At 35.3% G+C, this 23,033-nt stretch overlaps 1 protein-coding gene across 4 annotated transcripts in view; it reads right to left on the bottom strand.

Moving 5' to 3' along the window:
* MIA2 (MIA SH3 domain ER export factor 2) overlaps window positions 1–23,033 on the bottom strand; it is a 99,967-nt gene that overhangs the window by 45,730 nt on the left and 31,204 nt on the right. For 3 of the 4 annotated variants that reach the window (XM_058540680.1, XM_058540679.1, XM_058540676.1), the window contains 8 exons: window positions 20,916–21,047; window positions 18,649–18,670; window positions 18,466–18,554; window positions 7,850–7,921; window positions 6,236–6,262; window positions 5,590–5,700; window positions 4,668–4,739; window positions 4,009–4,113 (listed from right to left, as the gene is read on the bottom strand). In XM_058540680.1, the coding sequence (XP_058396663.1) occupies window positions 4,009–4,113; window positions 4,668–4,739; window positions 5,590–5,700; window positions 6,236–6,262; window positions 7,850–7,921; window positions 18,466–18,554; window positions 18,649–18,670; window positions 20,916–21,047 (630 nt within the window). The remainder of the gene's footprint in view (window positions 1–4,008; window positions 4,114–4,667; window positions 4,740–5,589; window positions 5,701–6,235; window positions 6,263–7,849; window positions 7,922–18,465; window positions 18,555–18,648; window positions 18,671–20,915; window positions 21,048–23,033) is intronic. The other variant, XM_058540678.1, reaches the window with a different exon arrangement.

The following is a 23,033-nucleotide window of genomic DNA, read 5'->3' on the forward strand; positions in this document are numbered from 1 at the left end:
GGGAGGAAGGGAGGGATGGGATGAGGGGAGAAGAGAGGGAAGAAAGGGTGGGCTCCTGTTTTCAAAGAACTTTCAAAAAGGGGGTAATGTAAAATAACAGACACAATTCTTCAACTGATTTACATAATAAAGTTATATCAAATAAAACGTTTTCTGAGACATACCTATCTGTTAGATTTGATCATTTCTTACCATTCCTGATATCCCATATAACATGCCATACCTTACCTGTATTAAAATCTATTTTTTTTAATCATGTGCTGTTTTGTAGTTAAGATTACTAACCTTTAGAAATACCATTAATCTGTAACAGACTGAATTTTGCATAAACAATCTTTTACTGTATATACTTTTGCAGGAGAGGAATAACTTTCTGAACATGACATAAAAGGTAAAGATCATTATAAAAGGTAGACTTGACTACATAATGCATAAAAGCTTCACAAATCAAAAAATAATACAAAATTTAAAAACAAACAAGTAACTAGAAAGGAATTCTTATAATATATGTAGCAAAGGGTTAATAAGCTCAATATGCAAAGAGCTCTTAAAAGTCAATAAGAAAAACAGGACCAAAAAAAAAAAAGAATGAGCAAGTAACTCACAAAAGAAATGGCCCATATAGATATATATATCTATATATATAAAAGAAAAGTCCAAATTTATTTAAAGTCTTTAAAACTCTATTGTATCCAACAGCAATTACTGGGTTTCTCTGCAAAACTAAGGCTTCATTAGCATATTCCCTAGCACAAGAAAAGAGAATAAAATGACACTGACTGATAAAAACAAATAAGGATTAAAGAAAAAAACTCGGATTTGGTGATTAGGTGGTCTATGCACGTATAAGAGAATAAGATGACTGACTGATAAAAACAAATGAGGATTAAAGGAAAAAACTTGGGTTTGGTGATTAGGTGGTCTCCAGTGAGTTAGTGAAGAGATTGCACACACAGCATGAGTCCTCAGAAGGTTAAGGAAAGAGTGTATTAGAACACGGAATCAGTGAATACAGAACACTTTATTTTAAGAACTTTGGTGATTAAAAATGAGCTAAATAAAAGCAGCTATAAAGAGTAAGACAATGTAGGTGAAATTTTTTCTCAAGGTAGAAAAGGCCACTTCTGATTATAACAGCAAATTTAACACAGGGTTTATCACTACTTTCTCCTGAACTCTACTAAGATGACACTAGAGAGATTAAGAAAAAAAAGCATTGGGGCCGGCCTGGCGGCACAGCAGTAAAATTTGCGTGCTCCGCTTCAGCGGCCCAGGGTTCACAGGTTCGGATCCTAGGCACGGACCTATGCACTGCTTATCAGGCCATGCTGTGGCAGCTTCCCACATACAAAGTAGAGGAAGATGGGCACGGATATTAGCTCAGGGCTAATTTCTTCAGCAGAAAAAGAAAAAAAAGCATAAACTCACAAGAAAAAAAGACAACAGGCAATGACAAAAAAGATAATTCTAGAAGTGGAAAGTGGAAAGAGATGGAAGCATGGTAAAAGACTTAGCAGACCAAACAGAACTGAAATCTAATGCAAAAGATGGGAAAGTCCAAAAACAGGTTGACTTGATACAACCCAGAAAGGCTCACGATTTGGAGGCATAAGCACTGGGGTGTAAGAGGGACTGAGTAGAGGAGGACTGCCCAAAAGTCTGTATAAGAAGCAGCTAAAGTCCCCCATGTTCTCCCTGCACAAACACATACACACATCGTTATTCTCTATCACCCCTCCCTCCACCGTAACCCCCACTCTCTCACACGCATGCACACATGCATGCACGCACACACATATTTACACATACACACACATCTGGCAAAAGCCTAGAGGGTTAGTCTCTAGAGAGGTGGAACCTGAAACTCTGGGACAGCTGGTCCAGGTGAAGGTGTGAGTAACAGCGAAAATGTGAAAGGTGACTTACTGAATAGTGAGATACCAGCACCCCTGACCTCACTGAGCTGCTCACCTCACTGTTGTTCCATTTAACCTCTCAAATGGGAACTGTAGAGGAGTCATCCCTGTGGAAAATGGTCTTCAGACACCAACAATTGGGGATCATCCAATGAAACACCCTAGCCAGCTTACCCTAGAGAAGAGTCTACCAGTAATGCACACAGAGCTTCCAATTAGATTTAGAGAGCTTCACTATTAAATAAGCAGACAGCCATGAATCATCAAATATCTGAAAAAAGAAACTCTTAGATAAAACAGAAAATGAAAGAACTCAAAGAAACAAGGCAACTCGGGGAACTGAAAAACACTTCAAAAGAGAAAAAAAAGTATAATATCCTCAGCAAGATAAGACACTGCATCCATGAAACAAGAAAAAGGCATAAGCAAAACAAGAAAGAACTCTTACAAGCAAAAAAATATCAGATAGTAAGTGAACAAAAGTTCCACAGAGACAAAGAAAACCAAAGAAGACATTTTCAAATAATTATCATACCTCATACAAAATATACCCAAAAACGTATGAAAGAACTCAAGTACATTTCCCAGAACTGAATCAAGAGCAAGAGTTTCCAGACTGAGTGTGTTCAACAAATGTATGAAAAAAGACCCACACTAAGGCATGTCCTCATGAAATTTTGGAGAACTGGAAACAATGAAAGATATTAAAAGCTTCCAGAGAGTCAAAGCTTCCTTTTTTGCTATTACAAAAAAGGTTCAGTAATCCAAATAGCATCCGCCTTCTCAAAAGCAGCTGGAAAGTGAAGACAACGAAGCAATAATGTCAAAATTTCAAGAAAAAAAACTTTCAACCCAGAAGATATCCAACCAAAATGTCAGTAAGTATGAGAGAAGAAGACATTCTCAGGGATGCAAGTTTTTTAAAAGTTACCTCCTACATCTTTTTCTCAGGAAGCTAATCAAGAGAATTAACCACAAAACAGCAAGTCTTGGATACAGAAAGTAAAAGATCTAACACAGGAGAAAGACCAGGGGAAGGAAGGGGGTGAGGTAAAACCTCAGGACAACAGAAGCATAATAGACCTAGAGAACAAGCTCCTATTGGACCAGGAGATGGAAGCATCCAGGAAGGATTGCTTCAAGAAAAAAATCAAGTTAGTAGATTAACCAAAGCATTTGAATGCATAAATAAGATATTTACATCTCTAGAAGAGAGCATACAGATGAATTACAGATAGGCATACAGGAAACAAGACAATTATTTTTGTGTGCGTGTGAGGAAGATCAGCCCTGAGCTAACATCCAGTGCCAATCCTCCTCTCTTTGCTGAGGAAGATTGGCCCTGGGCTAACATCCGTCCCCATCTTCCTCCACTTTATATGCCACGCCGCCACAGCATGGCCTGACAAGTGGTGCGTCGGTGTGCGCCCAGGATCTGAACCCGCGAACCCTGGGCTGCCGCAGCAGAGCGCATGCACTTAACCGCTACTCCACCAGGCCGGCCCCTAGAAACAAGACAATTATTAACTCAAGGGCAAATAAAATGTTGAGTAAAACAGAATATGTAATCAGAGCACATCACGTGGCTCAGCTGTAACACTTAGAAAATCACAAATAATGTAATCACTGAAAAATTTTCCTACTGAAAAATTATAACTATATTGGGAGAACAGTGGAAGAGGAAATATATCTCGGTGTGTGGAGGAGGAAGAGGGTAAAAGCTCAGTCCTCATTTGATCTGCCACCAGAACTGCTTCTATCCATAGGCCCCAGAGCCACAGCTTCAGTAACCCACATGGGTATTCATTCTCCGCCCTCCTTCAGTCTGGCTTTGAGGAGCTGGAGCTAAATGTTATTTGCTGTGATTATCAAATGCTGAATGCCCTGGCCTACTTTCACTCCTGGGGGAAGGGGATGCCGGGAGTATACACTTTTGTCTCCTATACGAGAGAGACACCAAAGGATACACAGGAGACTGTCCTGCTCTCCAAGAAAAGCCCACTCTTGCCCCTAGTATGGGTCAGTCACGAGTATGCCCAGAGCATTTATAATTACATATTCACAGGTTGAAGAGGCCCTATGCAATACAAACCTGTTTCTGGCTTTCCTGAAGTTGGGAATTTTCACTCAAAGCATCTTTTGTAGCTATCTTAAGTCGTTCTTCATTCATCTGAAATATTTTGAAGGTTGTTTTGGCCTAAGTAAAATACATATCGAGTTTATAAGAACTGATTTAATACAATAGCTCTTTCTTTACATATAATCCCTAAAACATGGAATTAAAGTCAAAAACATGCCAATATTAATAGGAGAAGCAGCATGGTGAAGCAGAAAAAAGGCTGTCCTAGAATCAAGGTCTGGTCATGGCTCTGCCACTAACTTGCCATGTGACTTGGACAAATGATTTAACCTCTGATAACCTTCTATGTACTATGTAGCAAATTTTGTTAACTTTTTATTATCTGTCTCTCTTATCAGAATTTGAATTCCATGAGAGCTTTTCTGTCTATTTTGTCTACGAATGTTAAGTGCCAAGCACCTTCAACAGTGACCAGTACTTGGTAACAGCTCAATAAATACCTGTCCAATGAAAAAATGAACTTTCCTGAGGTAACTTGCATTAAAAAAATATATCTAAGAACTCCTATATCTCAAATTCTAATATTATATCTTATTCTTTAATTATAAAAGTAATAGTAAAATTAAAATGATTTTCAAAAGCAACAGACCTATTAGACCAATTCAACTTACTTCAGCTACTTGTGATTTGAGGGATTTTGATTCCTCTTCTAGAGACTGTATCCTTTTTGAAATATCCACTATCTGGAAAGACATTATCAATCAATAAACAAGTATTTACTAAACTCCTCCAGTTTCCAAGATGCCATATATATTAGATATATTATTAACCTATCACTTTTGCTCAAAAAGTGAGAACTCAAATTAAGAAAACTTCTCAGCCATATGCTTAAAGGGATTTTATATGAAAGTTAAATAACAATAGTATTTCATCTCATCTTTAAAATTTTATAACATTTACGTCATACAGGCTCAAGCTAAGTCCACTAATATCACATCTAACTAAACAATCTCACACACATCAGGAGCTTCCTTCAGACAGATTTTAAAATAGAATGACAAATAAAGGAAAATTAAAATGTTCTTTTTTTTTTTTTTTTTTATAATTTATTTATTTTTTTCCCCCAAAGCCCCAGTAGATAGTTGTATGTCATAGTTGCACATCCTTCCAGTTGCTGTATGTGGGACTCGGCCTCAGCATGGCCGGAGAAGCGGTGCGTCAGTGCGCGCCCGGGATCTGAACTCGGGCCGCCAGCAGCGGAGCACGCGCACTTAACCACTAAACCATGGGGCAGGCCCTAAAATGTTCTTAGCACAACTTTTGAGTTAGAAAAAATCCGCTACGTATGTGATTATTCAGTTTAAATTATTTATGTGAGCTACTTCCACAGTGCATACAGAAAATTTCTATAAGAATATGCAAGAAAGTTACCATGGCAATGGTGATCCCTAGCAAATGACAAAAGCTAGAGGATCTGGAAAATATTACTCTTCACTTCACAGCCTGCTGTATTCTTTGGATTATTTACAGTGCGTGTAAAACTCAATAATAACTTTCTTTTTCCTATAGTCTCATCAAACACAAAAGCCTTACCAATTCGTCTTGTTCAGAATGTTTAGATTTCTCTTCTTTTAACTCTTTTTCTAGAAAGCGTATTTCATCCTCAAGTTCAGATTTGGATCTGCTCAGCTTTTCACAGACTGCCTAAAAGAGGAAGCCAACTTTATAAGACAGACATGGGAACTTTTGGTCAGGGTAATCAGATGAGTATAATCAAATACATATACTGTAAGTTAAATTAAGTTTACTTTATATATTTGTTCATTTTTTCAACATTGAAATAACAGCAATTCTAGCAGGCATCAGTAAACTTTTTCTAGGCTTGCAGGCCATGCAGTCTCTGTGCCAAGTACTCAAGAATGCCCATGTAGTGAGAAAGCAAAGACAATACGTAAATTAATGAGTATGGCTGTGCTCCAGTGAAATTTTATTTACAACAACAGGTGGAGAGCCAAGAATCTGGTACGCCCAATGTCAGCTCTAAAGCATTATAAAGAGAAAAGTGAAAAATAAATCTAATTTAATATAATTAAAGACATATTAAAATAAAAAATAAACTCAAAAAACTAAGATTGATTCATAATAATAATCTACATTGAATTAAGACATATTTTCTGTGACTTTTTAAAATGATTAGTTATTGGATTATTCTGGATTTTAAACACTATAATAAACATACCTCTGATATTTGTGATCCTTCAACAAACTTGTTAAAAAAAAAAATAAACCAAAAGATTCAAAGAATTTAATGCAGGCCAAAACAAAAGCAGAACAAGTACACACTGGTTCATAGTGGTTAAAAAACTTACTTATATATATATATATATATATATATATATATATATCTCCCCAAATTCGACTATCTGGTTATACGAATTCTCTGACTTGAATCAAAAGTACTGTTTTGATTTTAGCTACAGATTCAATAATCAAATTTTCTTAAATTATATCACATTATAGTTTATATTCAATTATGTTTACCAATCTTGAAAATAAAACATGTTTTAAAAAATTACTAAAATTAGAGAAGACTTCCAAAATGTTCATTTTAAAGTAAAAATTCAGCTAATTTTACTGCTAGATTATGTAAATTCAATGCCTGGAGAATAAACTGGTGTGTTTTATTTTATCCACAATACCACCAAGCTTGAGTAAACATCTTTGCTCTCCCGTTTTCGCCCTTTTGTTCACATGCTAAATGCCTTCTAAAATTCCTTCTTTTTTAATCAATCTAATAAATTACCACAGGAATAGTAGTAGTTAAAACTGAGTGTCAACAAATAAAATATAATAATTTTAACAAGTTCCTAAGGATATTAATAGGTAACAAATGAAGAAAGAAAAGATTAAGAAATGTATTTCATTTGGAATTCAATTTATAACTTCCTTTGGACTCTACTAGAAAATTCTGAATCATGATACATAGTTTCTGATGATTAGAGACCTCAGCACTGATAACTGCCAAGCTGGACTAACTGAACACATGGACCAACGGTACAAAGCTCATTGTTTTCTGCTTTAATAATAGTGTGCTTTCTACAACACTTCCATCTCCCAACAGTACTAAGGCACTCCTATTACTTACTCTAATCTGTCGTAGCTTACCTAAATGACAAATTATCACAAATTTCCTTTCTTACTATTAGCCAAATTACACCCAGATCAGGAAAGCCAACTATGCCTCTCTCTTCCAAACTCCACGTTCAGTGACATCATCACGGTGGGAGTATTTACACAACAGAACTCAGCAAATGCTACAAATAAGGGCTCCTGCTTTTCAGAGAGCCAGTTGCCTACCATTTACCAGGACACCACTGCTTATACATCTTCAGTCTAATTCTAGTCAGTTCCTAATAAACTGGGATGAAGGAAAGGCAAGTACTGCCACAATTTACATAATTTACTGTTGCCAACTATTCCTAAATTTATGAAAATGAATCCTATTTTTCCTTTCTGGAGCAAACTGAGTCAAAAAAGGAATGGCCACTTTAATACACCTCCCAGGAATGAAGAATAAAGAGCTTCTTATATAGCCCTAGATTCCAGTGAAGTAAATATGCTTCACTCAAAACAAGTGAGCGACAAGAGCTCAAATTTTTAAAATACTTTATGCTACCTAATAATGTTCTATTTCCTATATTTACCTTTTCTTTACATTTTAACAACCAGAGATGCTCTTTCATATTTCCTTTTAAATAGTTTTGAGAAGATTATTTTTACAGTTTACGTTATTTAGTAAGAATCTTTCCTCCAGCTTTATAATTATAATTATAATTATACTATTTGTTTTTACCTCCAAACTTTGTGCTTCTGTTGACTCCTTCTCAAAGCTGGCATCCTGTAATGATGACTCTATGCCTTCATACTGAAAGAAAGCAACCCTGTAAGTAAAAACTCCACAAATTTTATCTCAAATTTTATCTGGATAGGTGTCTAAACAGCAGACAGAATCCACTTCCACATGTATGTTAAATTTACTTGGATTTACTTAGCTTTAAGTTCTTCAACTCTGACCACTGTAACAAACAAAGCCAGGGCAGCTAACACACCACAACCCACCAGTTTGGGCAACAAACGGCAGAACTGCACACTTAAGACTAAGAGAGCTGTCCAAAGTCTGCCTAGTCATTAAAGAGAAATTTATACTAAGTGGCCATCAGAAATTTTCACTTCTAATTCAAATCATACAACAAACAAAGCAAGTAGGGAATAGAAAATGTTTAAAAGATAAAGAGAACCAAGAACAATGTAAAATAAAGGCACTGAAACATACAATGCTCTAAGATTTATCAAAATGCACTTGTTTCAATGCTTCAAAAAAAGAGATTAAACGGAAGACTAGGTTGTTTGGGGTCAACCTGCTCACTAAAAACAAGAAGAGCCGGACAAAAATATCAAAAAACAGGATATGTCAAAGGCCTCAGAGAGTTATCAAAATAGTGAGAATTTGTGACAGAAGAGAGAATCCTCAAAAAGACCAGTCCAATATTTGACATTTCCTTCCACACACACCCCGCCCCCAAAGTAGAAGATGATAGGCTGAGAAACTGAGCAGAGATATTAGTAGAATTGGCAGCTGAGAAGACAAAACTAGGAGTTCAGGACCTGCTAAGTAGGATGACCCATAATGCTTAGGTTTTAGGATGGGACCTTGTGGCAGGCTGAATAATGACCTCCCCAAATTCCATTCTAATCCCCGGAATTTCCAGATGTGATTAAGTTAAGGAACTTGAGATGGGGAGAATATACAAGATTATCCTGGTAGGCCCAATATAATCCCAAGGGTCCTTATAAGATGGAGGCAGGAGGATCAAAGTCAGGAGAGAAGACAACGTGAAGACAGAAGCAGAGACTGGAGTGACGCAGCTATGAGCCAAGGAATGTGGGGAGCCTCTAGAAGGTGGAAGAAGCAAGGAATGGATTCTCTCCTGGAGCCCCATAAGGAAACAGACCTGCTAATACCTTAATTTTAGCCCTATAAGACTGGTTTTAGACTTCTGACCTCCAGAACCTTATAGAATAAATTTGTGTTGCTTTATGCAACTAAGTTTGTGGTAATTTGTTATAGCAGCAACAGGAAACTAATACCAACCCACACTGGCTACCTTCTAAGAAAGTCTAAACCAGAAACAGACTAATCCTTTGAACTGAGGCCAAGTTTCCAAATATCTCAGTCTATCATTAAAGTAATCTAAGATTTCTGATGTCCCTAGCCTAGCTGCCTATGATAAGTAATAGCAAATGCTCACTGGAAAAAGTTAATACCACCCACAGCTTCAAAATTATCTCTACAATTTTTGTTATGCTATCACCGACACTCAACATAAAATAACGTGGCATTCAAGAAGACAAGATCTGACTGAGAATCAAGAAAAAAAATGAGCAAGATAAACAGACTCTTGGAGGATGCAGATAATGGAGTTCTCAGCCAGACATTAAAATAAGTAAGCTTAATATGTAAAATGAACTAAAAGACAATAGTGAACCAGAGGAAAAGAACTACAAAAAGAGCCACATTGAAACTGTAGAACTGAAAAAGGCAATAAAGAAATTAAGATGTAAAAAGATGGTTTAAAAGTTGATTAGACGTAGATGAAGACAACTAGTAAAATGGAAGCTAGATCAGAAGAAAATATCCAGACTAAAGTGTGAGCAAAAAGATGGAAAATCCAGAAAAGAATATAAGAGATATATGGAATATAGTAAAAACTGAAATATAAGTATTTCGAGTCCCAGGAAGAGAGAAGGAAAAAAAAGGCAAAAACAATATTTGAAAAGATAACAATCGAGAGTGTTCCAAAACTAAGGAAAGACATTATAACACAGATTCCAGAAGCATCATGAACGCCAGGAATGATAAACAGAAGAAACCACATGTAGGCAACTAATAACACTGCTGAAAATCAAAGACAAAGAGAAAATCATAAAAGTAGCCAGATAGTTTCTTATAAAGTTAAACCATACCTGCCCTATGACCCACCAGTTCCAATACTAGGTATTTACTAAAGAGAAATGAAACCACACACCCACCAAAAAAACTGGTAGAATGATCATACCAACTTTAGTCATAATAGCCAAAAGCTGGAAAGAACCATACTAAAAGGGAAATGGATAAACAAATTGTGGTATATTGATACAACACAAATTTACTTAGAAGTAAAAAAAAAAAAAATTACTAATATATGCAACAACATAGTGAATCTGAAAAATATAACACTAACTGATAAAAGTCAGAGACAAAAGAGTATGATTTCATCTATACAAACTCTCTAACGACAAAACTAATTCACGGTCATAGAAATAAAAACAGTGGTTGCTGGCAGGGGTAGAGGACTGACTGAAATGAGCACGAGGGAAATTTAAGGGTGACAGAAATGTTCTATATCTTGACGGGGGTGGTAGATACATGGGTGAATATACTTGTCAAAATTCATTGCACTGCATATTTAAGAATGTCTATTTTACTATATGAAAATTATACCTCAATTTAAAAAACTGAAAGTGAAAAAAAGATACAGAAAAAGACATAATACCATCAAAATTCAATAAAACTTATAGCTGACTTTGACCAACAAAAAATGGCAGGAAAACAAAGCAGTAGGATGAAATGTTCAAAGCACTTAAAGAAAATAATTGCCAACTTAGAATTCTATAAACAGCATTATACAAAATGAAGAAATAAAGACATTATCAAACAAAAACTGAGAGAATTTATCAACAGTATACTCCACAAAAGGAAAAACCAGGGTATTCTTTAGGAGGAAGGAAAATCTTCCCAAATGGAAGCTGGAAATGAAGGAAAGAATGAAGAGCAATAGAAAGAATAACTGTGTGGATAAATCCAAATGAACGTCAACTATTTCAAATAACAACAAAACGATTTGGAAGTTTAGATAAATATAAAATCAAAATATAGTACAACAGCTCTTGGATAAAGGAAGCAAATGGAATTAAAGCATGCTAAGGTCCTTGCATTGTCCAGTAAGGAGTAACAGCACTAATTTATATTAGACTTTAATAAATTAAGGATACATGTTGCAATCTCTCAGGTAACCATTAAAAGAATGTAAAATAATCCATAAACAACAAACCTATTGATACAGAAAATATTGAATTAATAAAAAACTATTTCAATCCAAAAGAAAACAAAAGAGAAGAGAAAAAAGAACACCTGTTCTGTAAGTATATAAAAAGGTTGAAAGTAAAATAATAGAGAACTACCATGTGAATACTTACCAAATGAAGGCTGGGATAGCTACACTAATATCGAAGAAAGTCAAGAATTACTAGAGATAAATAGGGGCATTTCATAATGGCAAAAGGGTCAATCTAACTAGGAAGATAAAATAATTCAATATCTGTATCCACCTAACCATAGCCTCAATGTACATAAAACTGACAAAACTAAAAAAGAGAAAAACAAATCCATAATCATAATGGGAAATTTTAACATATTTCTCTCAATAACCAACAAATGACATGAATAAAAAATTAACAAGTGACTTAGTTTTTATGTTTACATATCAATAAACTATAGTAGATAAAATAGTGTGGTATTGTCACAAGGATAATGATATGTATGTATCTATATGGTATATAAAACATTTACCAAAATCGATCTTATGCCAAGCTATAAATTAAGTCTCTAAAAACAACAAAGGACTGAACTCATACAGAGTATATTTTCATAATTAAGTAGAATTAAGCTAAAAGTTAATAACAAATAAATTATTGCGAAATCCCTATACGATACGAAATTAATAAATACCCTACCAAATAACCAATGTTTCAAAGAAAACATCACAATAAACATTTTAAAACATTTTACACTGAATGATCAGGAAACCATGACACATCAAAATTGGTGAGGGGCTTTAATGAAAGCCGAACACCCAGAGTAAATTATAACTTTAATGCAGAAATTATAAAAGAAGGCTAAAACCTCAATGATTTAAGTACCCATCCCAAGAAGTCATAAAAAAAGGAAGAGCAAATAAACCAAAGAAAAGTGAAAAAAGAAAGTAATAAAATAGAAAACAAAGTAAAAAGAATCAACTAAGCCAACAGATTGTTCTTTGAAAACACTAAGAAAATTGATAAACCACTGTCAAGGCTGGAAAAGGTGTAAAAAAGAGAGAGAGAGAAGAACAAACAATTAATATCAGAAATAAAAGAGTGGACCTCACTAAAGGTCCCATAAATGTTTAGAAAATAACAAAAGAAGAAACACTACGGCAGCAATGAACAAATCAAAAATGAAATTAAAAAAAAATTCCATTTGCAATAGCATCAATAAGAATAAAATACTTAGGAACAAAGTTAACAAAAGAAGTGCAAACCTTATACTCTGAAAACTACAAAACAGTACTGAAATAAAGAAGACCTAAATAAATGGAGAGACATCCCATATTCCTGGATCCAAAGACTCAATATTGTTAAGATGGCAATATTCCCCAAATTGATCTACAGATTCAACACAAGCCATATCAAAATCCCAGCTAACGTATCTGCAGAAATTGCAAGCGGATCCCAAACTCTGTAGAAAATGCAAAGGACTCAGAATAATCAAAACGATGTTGAAAAGTTGGAGGACTTACACTTCCCAATTTCAAACCTTACTACGAAGCTCCACTAATCAAGACAGTGTGGGACAACTGGATATTCACATGGCAAAGAATGAAGTTGGACCCTACTTCACACACTACACAAAAATTAATTCAAAATAGATCGAAGACCTAAACATAAGAGCTAATCCCATAAAACTTTTAGAAGGAAGCACAGGTATAAATCTTTGTGACCTCGTTTTAAGCAATGGTTTCTTAGATATGACACCAAAAGCATAACCAATCGCAAGAACAAAAAAGATAAACTGAGCATCATCAAAATTAAAAACTTTTATGCTTCAAAGACACCATCAAGAAAGTGAGGAAACAACCCACAGAATGAGAGAAAATACTTGCAAATCACATATCTGATAAGGAGCTCATATCTATAATACATAAAGTTACAACTCAATAATAAAAAGACAACCCAATTAAAACATAGACAAAGGAACTGAATAGACATTTCTTCAAAGAAGATATACAAATGGCCAATAAGCAAATAAAAAGATATTCAACATCATTAGTCATGACAGAAATGCAAATTAAAACCACAGTGAGACACCACTTCTCACCCACCAGGATGGCTATAATCAAAAAGACAGATAATAACGTGTTCAGAAGAACATGGAGAAATTGGAACACTCAAAACTGCTGGTGGAAATATAAACTAGCACAGTCACTGTGAAAAACAATTTGGCAGGTCTTCAAAAAGTTAAATATAGATCTAGTAATTCCACTACTAGGTATATACCCAAAAGAATTTAAAATATATATTCACACAAAAACTTGTATTTGAATGTCCATAGCAGCACCATTTATAACAGCCAAAAAGCAGAATAACCCAAATGTCCATCAAATGGATATATAAATTGTGGTATGGAAAAGTATTCGGAAAAAAAAGAAATTAAGTGCTGATACATGCTACAACATGGACGAAGCTTAAAAATATCATGCTAAGAGAAAAAAGCTAGTCACAAAGAACCACATATTGTATAATTCCATTTATGTGAAATGGAATCCAGAATAGGCAAGTTTATGGAAACAAAAAGTAGATAAGTCATCTAGGCTTGGGAGTGGGCGAGATGGGGTAAAGGATAATAGCTAAGTGGTACAGGGTTTCTTTCTGGGGTAATAAAAATGTTCAAAAGTTGATTGTGGATCCCCAAACCAGACAAGGACAACACAAAGAAGGAAAATTACAGGCCAATATCGCTGATGAACATAGATGCAAAAATCTTCAACAAAACATTGGCAAATTGAATACAGCAATACATTAAAAGGATCATACACCATGATCAAGTGGGATTTATACCAGCGATGCAGGGATGGTTCAACATCCACATATCGATCAATGTGATCCACCACATTAACAAAATGAGGAATAAAAATCACATGATCATCTCAATAGATGCAGAGAAAGCATCTGACAAGATCCAACACCCATTTATGATAAAACTATCAGTAAAATGGGTGTAGAAGGAAAGTATCTCAACATAATAAAGGCCATATATGACAAACCCACAGCCAACATCATACTCAACGGCAAAAAACTGAAAGCCATCCATCTGAGAACAGGAACAAGACAAGGGTGCCCACTCTCGCCACTCTTATTCAACATAGTACTGGAGGTTTTGGCCAGAGCAATTAAGAAAGAAAAAGAAATAAAAGGTATCCAAATTGGAAAGGAAGAAGTGAAACTCTGTCTGCAGATGACATGATTCTATATATATAGAAAACTCTAAAGAATCCATCAGAAAACTATTAGAAATAATCAACAACTACAGCAAAGTTGTAGGGTACAAAATCAACTTACAAAAATCAGTTGCATTTCTATACTCTAATAATGAACTAACAGAAAGAGAACTCAAGAATACAATTCTATTTATAATGCCAATAAAAAGAATAAAATATCTAGGAATAAATTTAACCAAGGAGGTTAAAGACCTATACAATGAAAACCATAAGACATTATTGAAAGAAATCGAAGATGACATAAAGAAATGGAAAGATATTCCGTGCTCACAGACTGGAAGAATAAACATAGTTAAAATGTCCATATTACCTAAAGCAATCTACAGATTCAAGGCAATCCCAATCAGGATCCCAATGACATTCTTCATGAAAACAGAACAAAGAATCCTAAAATTTCTATCAAACAACAAAAGACCCCAAACAGCCAAAGGAATCCTGAGAAAAAAGAATAAAGCTGAAGACATCACAATCCCTGACTTCAAAATATACTACAAAGCTATAGTAATCAAAACAGCATGGTACTGGTACAAAAACAGACACACAGATCAATGGAACAGAATTAAAAGCCCAGAGATAAAACCACACATCTATGAACAGCTAATCTTTGACAAGGGAGCCAAGAACATACAATGGAGAAAGGAAAGTCTCTTCAACAAATGGTGTTGGGGAAACCGGACAGCCAGATGCAAAAGAATAAAAGTAGACCATTATCTTACACCATACTCAAAAATTAACTCAAAATCGATTAAAGACTTGAAGGTAAGACCTGAAACCATAAGACTCTTAGAAGAAAATAAAGGCAGTACACTCTTTGACATCAGTGTTAGCAGCATCTTTTCAAATACCATGTCTGCTCAGGCATAGGAAACAAAAGAAAAAATAAGCAAATGGGACTACATCAGACTAAAGAGCTTCTGCAAGGCAAAGGAAACAACGAACAAAATGAAAAGACAACCCACCAACTGGGAGGAAATATTTACAAATTAAATATCTGATAAGGGGTTAATTTCCAAAATATATAAAGAAGTCATACAACTCAACAACAAAAAACCAAACAACCCGATCAAAAAATGGGCAGAGGATATGAACAGACATTTTTCCAAAGAAGATATACAGATGGCCATGAAAAGATGTTCAACATCACTAATCATTAGGGAAATGCAAATCCAAACTACAATGAGATATCACCTCACGCCCATCAAAATCGCTATAATTAACAAGACAGCAAATAACAAGTGTTGGAGAGGATATGGAGAAAATGGAACTCTAACACGCTGCTGGTAGGAGTGCAAACTGGTGCAGCCACCATGGAAAATAGTACAGAGATTCCTCCAAAAATTAAGAATAGAATTACCATACGATCCAGCTATTCTACTACTGGGTATTTATCCAAAGAACATGAAGACACAAGTGCGTAAAGATATACGCACCCCTATGTTCACTGCAGCATTATTCACAATAGCCAAGACTTGGAAGCAACCTAGGTGCCCATCAAGGGACGAATGGATAAAGAAGACGTGGTATATATACACAATGGAATACTACTCAGACATAAAAAATGATGAAACCTGGCCTTTTGTGACATCACGGATGGACATTGAGAGTATTATGCTGAGTGAAACAAGTCAGAGGGAGAAAGTCAAATACCATATGATCTCACTCATAAATAGAAGATAAAAACAACAACAAACACACAGAGACAGAGATTGGATTGGTAGTTACCAGAAGAGAAGCGGGGACGGAGGATGGCAAAAGGGGTGATTAGGCACCTGTGTGTGGTGATGGGTTGTAATCAGTCTTTGGGTGGTGAACATGATGTAATCTACACAGAAATCAAAATATAATGATGTACACCCAAAATTTATATACTGTTATAAACCAATGTTACTGCAATAAAAAACAATGTGTGTACATATATATGCATATAAATATTTAATCCAACAATTTGATTAAACATATTTAAAGGTATGAACTGTAAGTATTTAAAGGTGGTATTAAATGAATCTGATATATTCCAAAAAAAAAATTGATTGTGGTGATAGATGTACAATTCTATGAATATACTAAAAGCCATTCATTTGTACATTTTAAAGGGGTAAATTGTATAGTATGTGAATTATATCCCAACAAAGCTGTTAAAGAAAAACTACACTATTTATAATAGTTTCAAAAACCATCAGCTACCAGGAAATATATCTAAGAAAAGATGTGCAAGATCTCAACGCAAAAATTTATAAAACAATACTGGATAGAGCCGGCCCCGTGGCTTAGCAGTTAAGTGCGCGTGCTCCGCTACTGGCGGCCTGGGTTCAGATCCCGGGCGGGCACCAACACACCGCTTCTCCGGCCATGCTCAGGCCGCGTCCCACATACAGCAACTAGAAGGATGCGCAACTATGACATACAACTATCTACTGGGGCTTTGGGGATAAAAAAGGAGGAGGATTGGCAATAGATGTTAGCTCAGAGCCGGTCTTCCTCAGCAAAAAGAGGAGGATTAGCACGGATGTTAGCTCAGGGCTGATCTTCCTCACAAAAAAAAAAAAAAAAAATACTGGATAAGAACTCAACATCGTAAAAATGTCAATTCTCTCGAAATTAATCTATATATTCAATGCAATCCCCATCAAATCCCTAGCAGGCTACATGTATGCATGCATGCGTGTGTAAATTATGGAACTGATTTAAAATTTATATGAAAAGCCAAAGTGCCAAAACAATCTTGAAGAACAACAAACCTGGAGATTTACACTGTCAGACATTAAGACTTGTTATAAAAATACAGTAGATAAAAAAAGCATGCTACTGGCACAAGAATAAAAAAAATAGACCAACAAAACAGATTATAGAAACAGACTCAGATACACACGGTCACGTCTTTAAGAAGATGACACTACAGAACAAAGGGAAAAGGGAAAAGATGGTCTTTTCAATAAATGGTACTGGTTAATTCTATACCCATATGAAAAACATTGAATCTTGACCTCCAAATCACACCATCACAGATTCAATTCCAGATGGATTAAAGACTGATTAAATCTGTGAATTGTTTCCCCTCAAAATTTATGTTGAAGCTCCAACCCCCAGCACCCAAAATGCGACTGTTTTTAGAGACGGGCCCTTTAAAGAGGTGAATAAGTTAATAAGGCCCTTAGTGTGGGCCCTAATCCAATCTGACTAGTGTCCTTATAACAGGAGGAAATTTGGACACACATCGACACACCAGAAACACACTCCTGCACAGAGGAAAGACCATGGGAGGACGAGGCAAGAAGGCAGCCATCTGCAGCCACAGAGAGAGGCCTAGGAAGAAACCAAACCTGCCAACACCTTGATCTTGGACTTCCAGCCTCCCAAACTGTGAAAAAATTACTTTCTGTTGTGTAAGCCACCCTGTCTGTGGTATTTTGTTATGGCAGTCCTAGCAAACTAATACAAAGACTAAATGAGAAAAGTAAAACAATAAAAGTTTCCAAAAGATAACAGAAGAATATCTTCACATCCTCGAGTAGACCAAAATTTCTTAAGTATGAAACAAAAAGCAGTTATCATAAGAAAAGACTGACAAATTAGACTACGTTAAAATTAAGAACTTCTGCTTACCAAGACACCATTTGAAATAAAAAGGCAAACTAGAGTAGAAGAAGATATTTGCAATACGTGTATCTGAAAAAGGACTTGTAACCAAAATACAGAAAAAATCCTATGTATCAAAAAGGAAGAAGACAGATAACCATACCTTTAAAACTGTGGAAAAAAAAAAAAACTTGAACAGGCAACTTCACACAGAGGATATCCAAATGACCAATAAACATATGAAAAGGTGCTTCACCTAATTAGTCAGGGACACTCAAACTGAAACCACAATGAGATACTACTACGCGCCTACCACAACGGTGAAATTAATAAGATTGGTAATTTGCAGAGCAACTGAACTCGCACACTTCGCAAACAAAGCATTAATAATCTTAAACTGACACAGAAGTACCTGAATTGAGAAGTGTCAAGTCCTCTGACTCTAACATGAATGTTAACATGTTCAAAAATGTCTTACCTCTTTTTGAACAAGGCTAAATTTTTCAAGTAGTTTACATTTTTCTTCTAATAGTGTAGAAAGTTCTACAGCAAGCTTTTTCTCTCTTCCTAAAAAAAGAAGTTAATATTATCATGTGTAATTTTGTTTTACATTTTAAAATTATAAACAATGATGAGATCTAAAATAGAAAAAAGAGCTTACCCACATAAAGCCGGCTTCTAACCTGAAACAAATTTTTAACAAAAATGACATTAAAACAAATACACATTCAAGTAAATCTAACATTTAATTTCTACTGCCAACTTCAAAATAACTCAGTGCCTTAGTATGACTATAAGTTAGCCAAAATGTGTTTCCAATGAGAAAAACGCTAGTTATTAAAGTCTCCCTATTGAAGATTCACCTTGTGTATTAGCACATGAAACGCTCTGAAATAAGTCTACCTTGAAGACACCTGTTTCACTTCACTTGGTCCACTGTTCCTCAAACATATTTCAGCAAGCCCCTGTTATCGTCTCCCCTAGTGCTAATATACAAAATAACACAGTTTGAGAAACGTCACCATAGGGTCATGGATCTGAACTGATATAAAGAACAGTAAACAAAACCTTTTTCTTCTTTAACCTCTCTCTGTCTCTCTCTCCCAAATAATGAAGGAAAAATTCCACTTGTAAGGGGATATTATCAGGTAATATAAATTAAGTAGAAAAAACAATGGGGACTTAAATCATCTACAGAAGATGTACAAGGATAAAACAAAAAGAGATAAAACTTTAAAGTCAAGATACAGCAGATGAGGAATAAATTAGTGAACTAAACATCAGATTGAGGAACTATCTCAAAAGGCAACAGGAAACCACAAAAAAATTCAAAAAAAAAAAGTTAAGAGATATGAAGTTAGAGGTAGAAGGGCCAACATCTAAAAAATAGTAGTCCCCAAAAGCGGTAAAAAAAATGTAAATGCAGAAGAAATTTCCCAGAATTAAAAAAGATAAAAGATCTCATATTAAAAGATTCCAGAGAATTCTAAAAAGTAGAAAGAAAAGCTCAAACCTAGACACATATTGAAATAAGAATATCAAATTACAAGATTCTAAAAGCTTCCACAGAGAACCAATCACTTACAAATGAGTAAGAATCACATTGACATTCGACTTTTCAATAAGTAACATTAGACGTAAAAAGACAAGGAAGTAAGGGTTTTAAAGTATTAAAAGGACAGAATTTTGGACCTAGAATGCCGAAATGGAACAAATCACTATCCCAGTTTAAGGACTTAATTCAACTATGCTCAAGCATTCAAAACCAAGTGTCAGAAGGTTTGCCACACAAAGACCCACACTAAAACAGTCCTGACAGAAGTTTTCAAATATGAGAAGAATCAAATCCAGGAGACCCTGCAAGAGATATGTAAATTAAGGGTGATCAAATATCTTGGTAATATTTGCTGTTGTCTTGAGGGATGGGGAACGGGTGGAGGAGAAAGTAAAGAACAAAGAAAAAGAGAAATATATCTAGATTATACCAACATGATGTGGGTTAGAAAGTGAAAGAGACTAAGGGATGTGAGAGTACACTAAGGCTCTTTTCTTAGCAGGAAGATTTACTTATGAATGTAAAAAGAAACATAAAAAGTGGAACAAATTAATAAACTAAGCTGGAAGAAACCAGTCCAAATACACATCAATAATCAATATGTAGTCCCAAGAGAAATTTACAAATATGCATCAGAAGACATGAATAAGAATATACACAGCAGCACTATTTGTAATTTAAAAAATCTGGAAACAACTCAAATGCCCAAGACCATAAAGTGTACAAATAAACTGTAGGATATTCTTACAAAGTAATACTCTAGAGCAATCAAAATGGAAAAATTTTTGCCTCATTCAAAAATATGGATGAATCTTAGCAATACAGGATGGAGTAAAAAAAGTTCCAAAACACAATATATGGCATGATACCATGTAAAATTACATACTATACTTTTGAAGGATATATGTAGATATGACCACAAAAAAATTTTTTTAAGGCAAGGGAATAATCAACACAGGATCCAGAACAGGGTTACCTCTAGTACAGGGAGGCAGGGGAATGAAATGAGGGAGGATCACCTAAAGATAAGTGACAGTAATGTTTTTGATTCCAGGTTGGGTGGCACTTTCACAGATGTTTAGTATACTGTCAAAAACAAACACATACCAAAAATTAAATAAATAAATAAGAAGTAAAGGTAGAATTTTAGTATTAGTGTAGAATACTTCTACAAAGAAATTCTTTAAAATTTTTACACTTAAAAAAATTTCTCTAAGTCCATATTCAGTTTCTAATAGCCTTACATCAACATGAGTAACTCCCATAACTACAACCTAACTTGTTTCCTTATAATAAAAGATATGTTTCTCATATTACTTGTCCAATCTGAAGACAGAATGAACATCTCTTAGTAAACAGCATTGGTTACTTACCGATCGAAAACTTCTCCACAAAAACAAGAAAACAGCAAAAAATCCAATGATAGCTGTACATATCACCAATTCCCATGGAAAACCATAGAAATTAGAACCTGGTCTCATATCTTCAGGCAGTGCTGCCACAACCTTCAAGACAAAGAAAATTAACTTCTTAAAAATTCACTTTTGATAAAAAGTATTGATTACAAACTGCTATACACTGCATGTTTGTGTCCCCCCCAAACTCAGATGTTGAAACCTAATCCCCAATGTGATGGTATCTGGAAATAGGGCCTTTGGGAGGTGATTAGGTCATCAGTGTGGAGCCCTCACGAACAGGATTAGTGCCCTTATAAAGGAAGCCCCAGAAAGCCCCCCTGACACTTCCACCATGTGAGGTTACAGTGAGAAGACCATGAACCAAGAAGTGTGCCCTCACAGACACCACATCTGTGGCGCCTTGATCGTGGCCTTCCCAGCCTCCAAAACTGTGAGAAAAACGTTTGCTGTTTAAGCCACCCGGTCTATGGTATTTTTGTTATAGCAGCCTGAACGGACTCAGACACAAACACAAGCACAAATGTAAACACGACTAATATCCTTTTCAGGAAATGGGCTGTCAGACTACCACAAACAGAGGGTATCGGAGTATATTTTTCTGGCAACTTTCAACTACTCTCACCAAGTGCTGAAGAACAGCAGTACAGGCAAATGCAGTGATTTTCAAACTGGAGTTTTACAGAGACGCCTCAGAGCTTCTGAGAACAAGAATAAGAGGAGAGACGGCCAGAGGAAGAAGGTCAAAGAAAGAAGCTGAATTCAGGTGCTCTTACCCTGATTTCAACCAGTTTAGGTTTTATCTGTCGAGTATATTGGATTCCGTATAAGATTTCCCTATAGGGAAAAAAAAAAATGGATCTGCAGCTTTAAAAGAAAGTTTGAAAACCACTGATGGAGCTCTGGGTTTGGAATCTGAATCCCTCTACCCTACCTGTGTGGCTCTCTTCTCTTATCTGTAATGGGAATAATGCTGTTTGAACATGCAGGGCAGGGACTCAATAGAAGTAACTCTTTCTATTATTCCTCCTCCAAAGACCGTGATCCTGTAACTATGGCCTTCCCACATGACTTCTCTCCCTAGCAGGTCTTCAGTACCAAACACCTTAAGGCTTTTGCAGTTGCTTTTGTATTTCATCTTTTTCTGGGTCGGCTCATTATTCATCTTCATCCAACGGAGTTATTCTTTTCTTTGTTACCAGGCCCCACATATTACTCAATCATATAAAAAGGAGAAAGGTAGGGGAAAAAAGAAAATGTGCCTTTTTAAAAACAACCTGAAGTCAGGTCAGGTTTGATTCTTTCCAGGGTTTAACCTGGAACCCTCTATAGCAAATCTTCCATTTTTAGGCCCTTTCTACCTAGAAAAACACCCTTTAATATCTATTCTCCTCTCCAAAATCTTTTCTATAACTCTGATCCATATATGTACTCCTTCCAAATTGCTATCTATAGTTCATTACCCTGTATTAAAGAAACCTGATTATACCTCTAAACAATACCTCTTCAGCTGATCTCTGCCTCTGCCTCTCCCTATACTGCCCCATTTACCAGTTCACAGGAACGTGACATCACTTAGAACCAACCAATGACAAAAAAAATATTTATTTCCGTCTCAGAGAAAAAGAGGCATTCAACACACTATACTGGAAAGAAAAGAAGTTTTCTTTACAGTTTATGTATTCTCCAACCATCTTACTTTCAGCTAACTATTTTAAAATATAAAATGCACACTACTTCAAAAATCTAATAATCTATATGATTTCTTTACAACTTATACCTTAAGGGACAATTCTAAAAACACCTCTCAGATCAAACATGTAATTATATTTAGGATGGTGATAGTTCTTAAATTCAACAGCACTTTATCAGCCCTTCTATTCTAAAAAGAGATGGTAAATTCTAGGTTAAAGCCTTGAATTGGTTGGATCTGGCGGACTGAGGAATAGCAAAGAATTTGAGCCTCAAGAATTCATCTCAAATCCAATGCTCTAGCCTTAATTATTTTGGATGTCTCATAGAGATTTTCCACTCTTAAATTGTAACTACAATATAGTACCTTATCTCACAAAAGTA

This window comes from Diceros bicornis, chromosome 5 (genome assembly GCF_020826845.1).
Source record: "Diceros bicornis minor isolate mBicDic1 chromosome 5, mDicBic1.mat.cur, whole genome shotgun sequence".
NCBI lineage: Eukaryota > Metazoa > Chordata > Mammalia > Perissodactyla > Rhinocerotidae > Diceros > Diceros bicornis.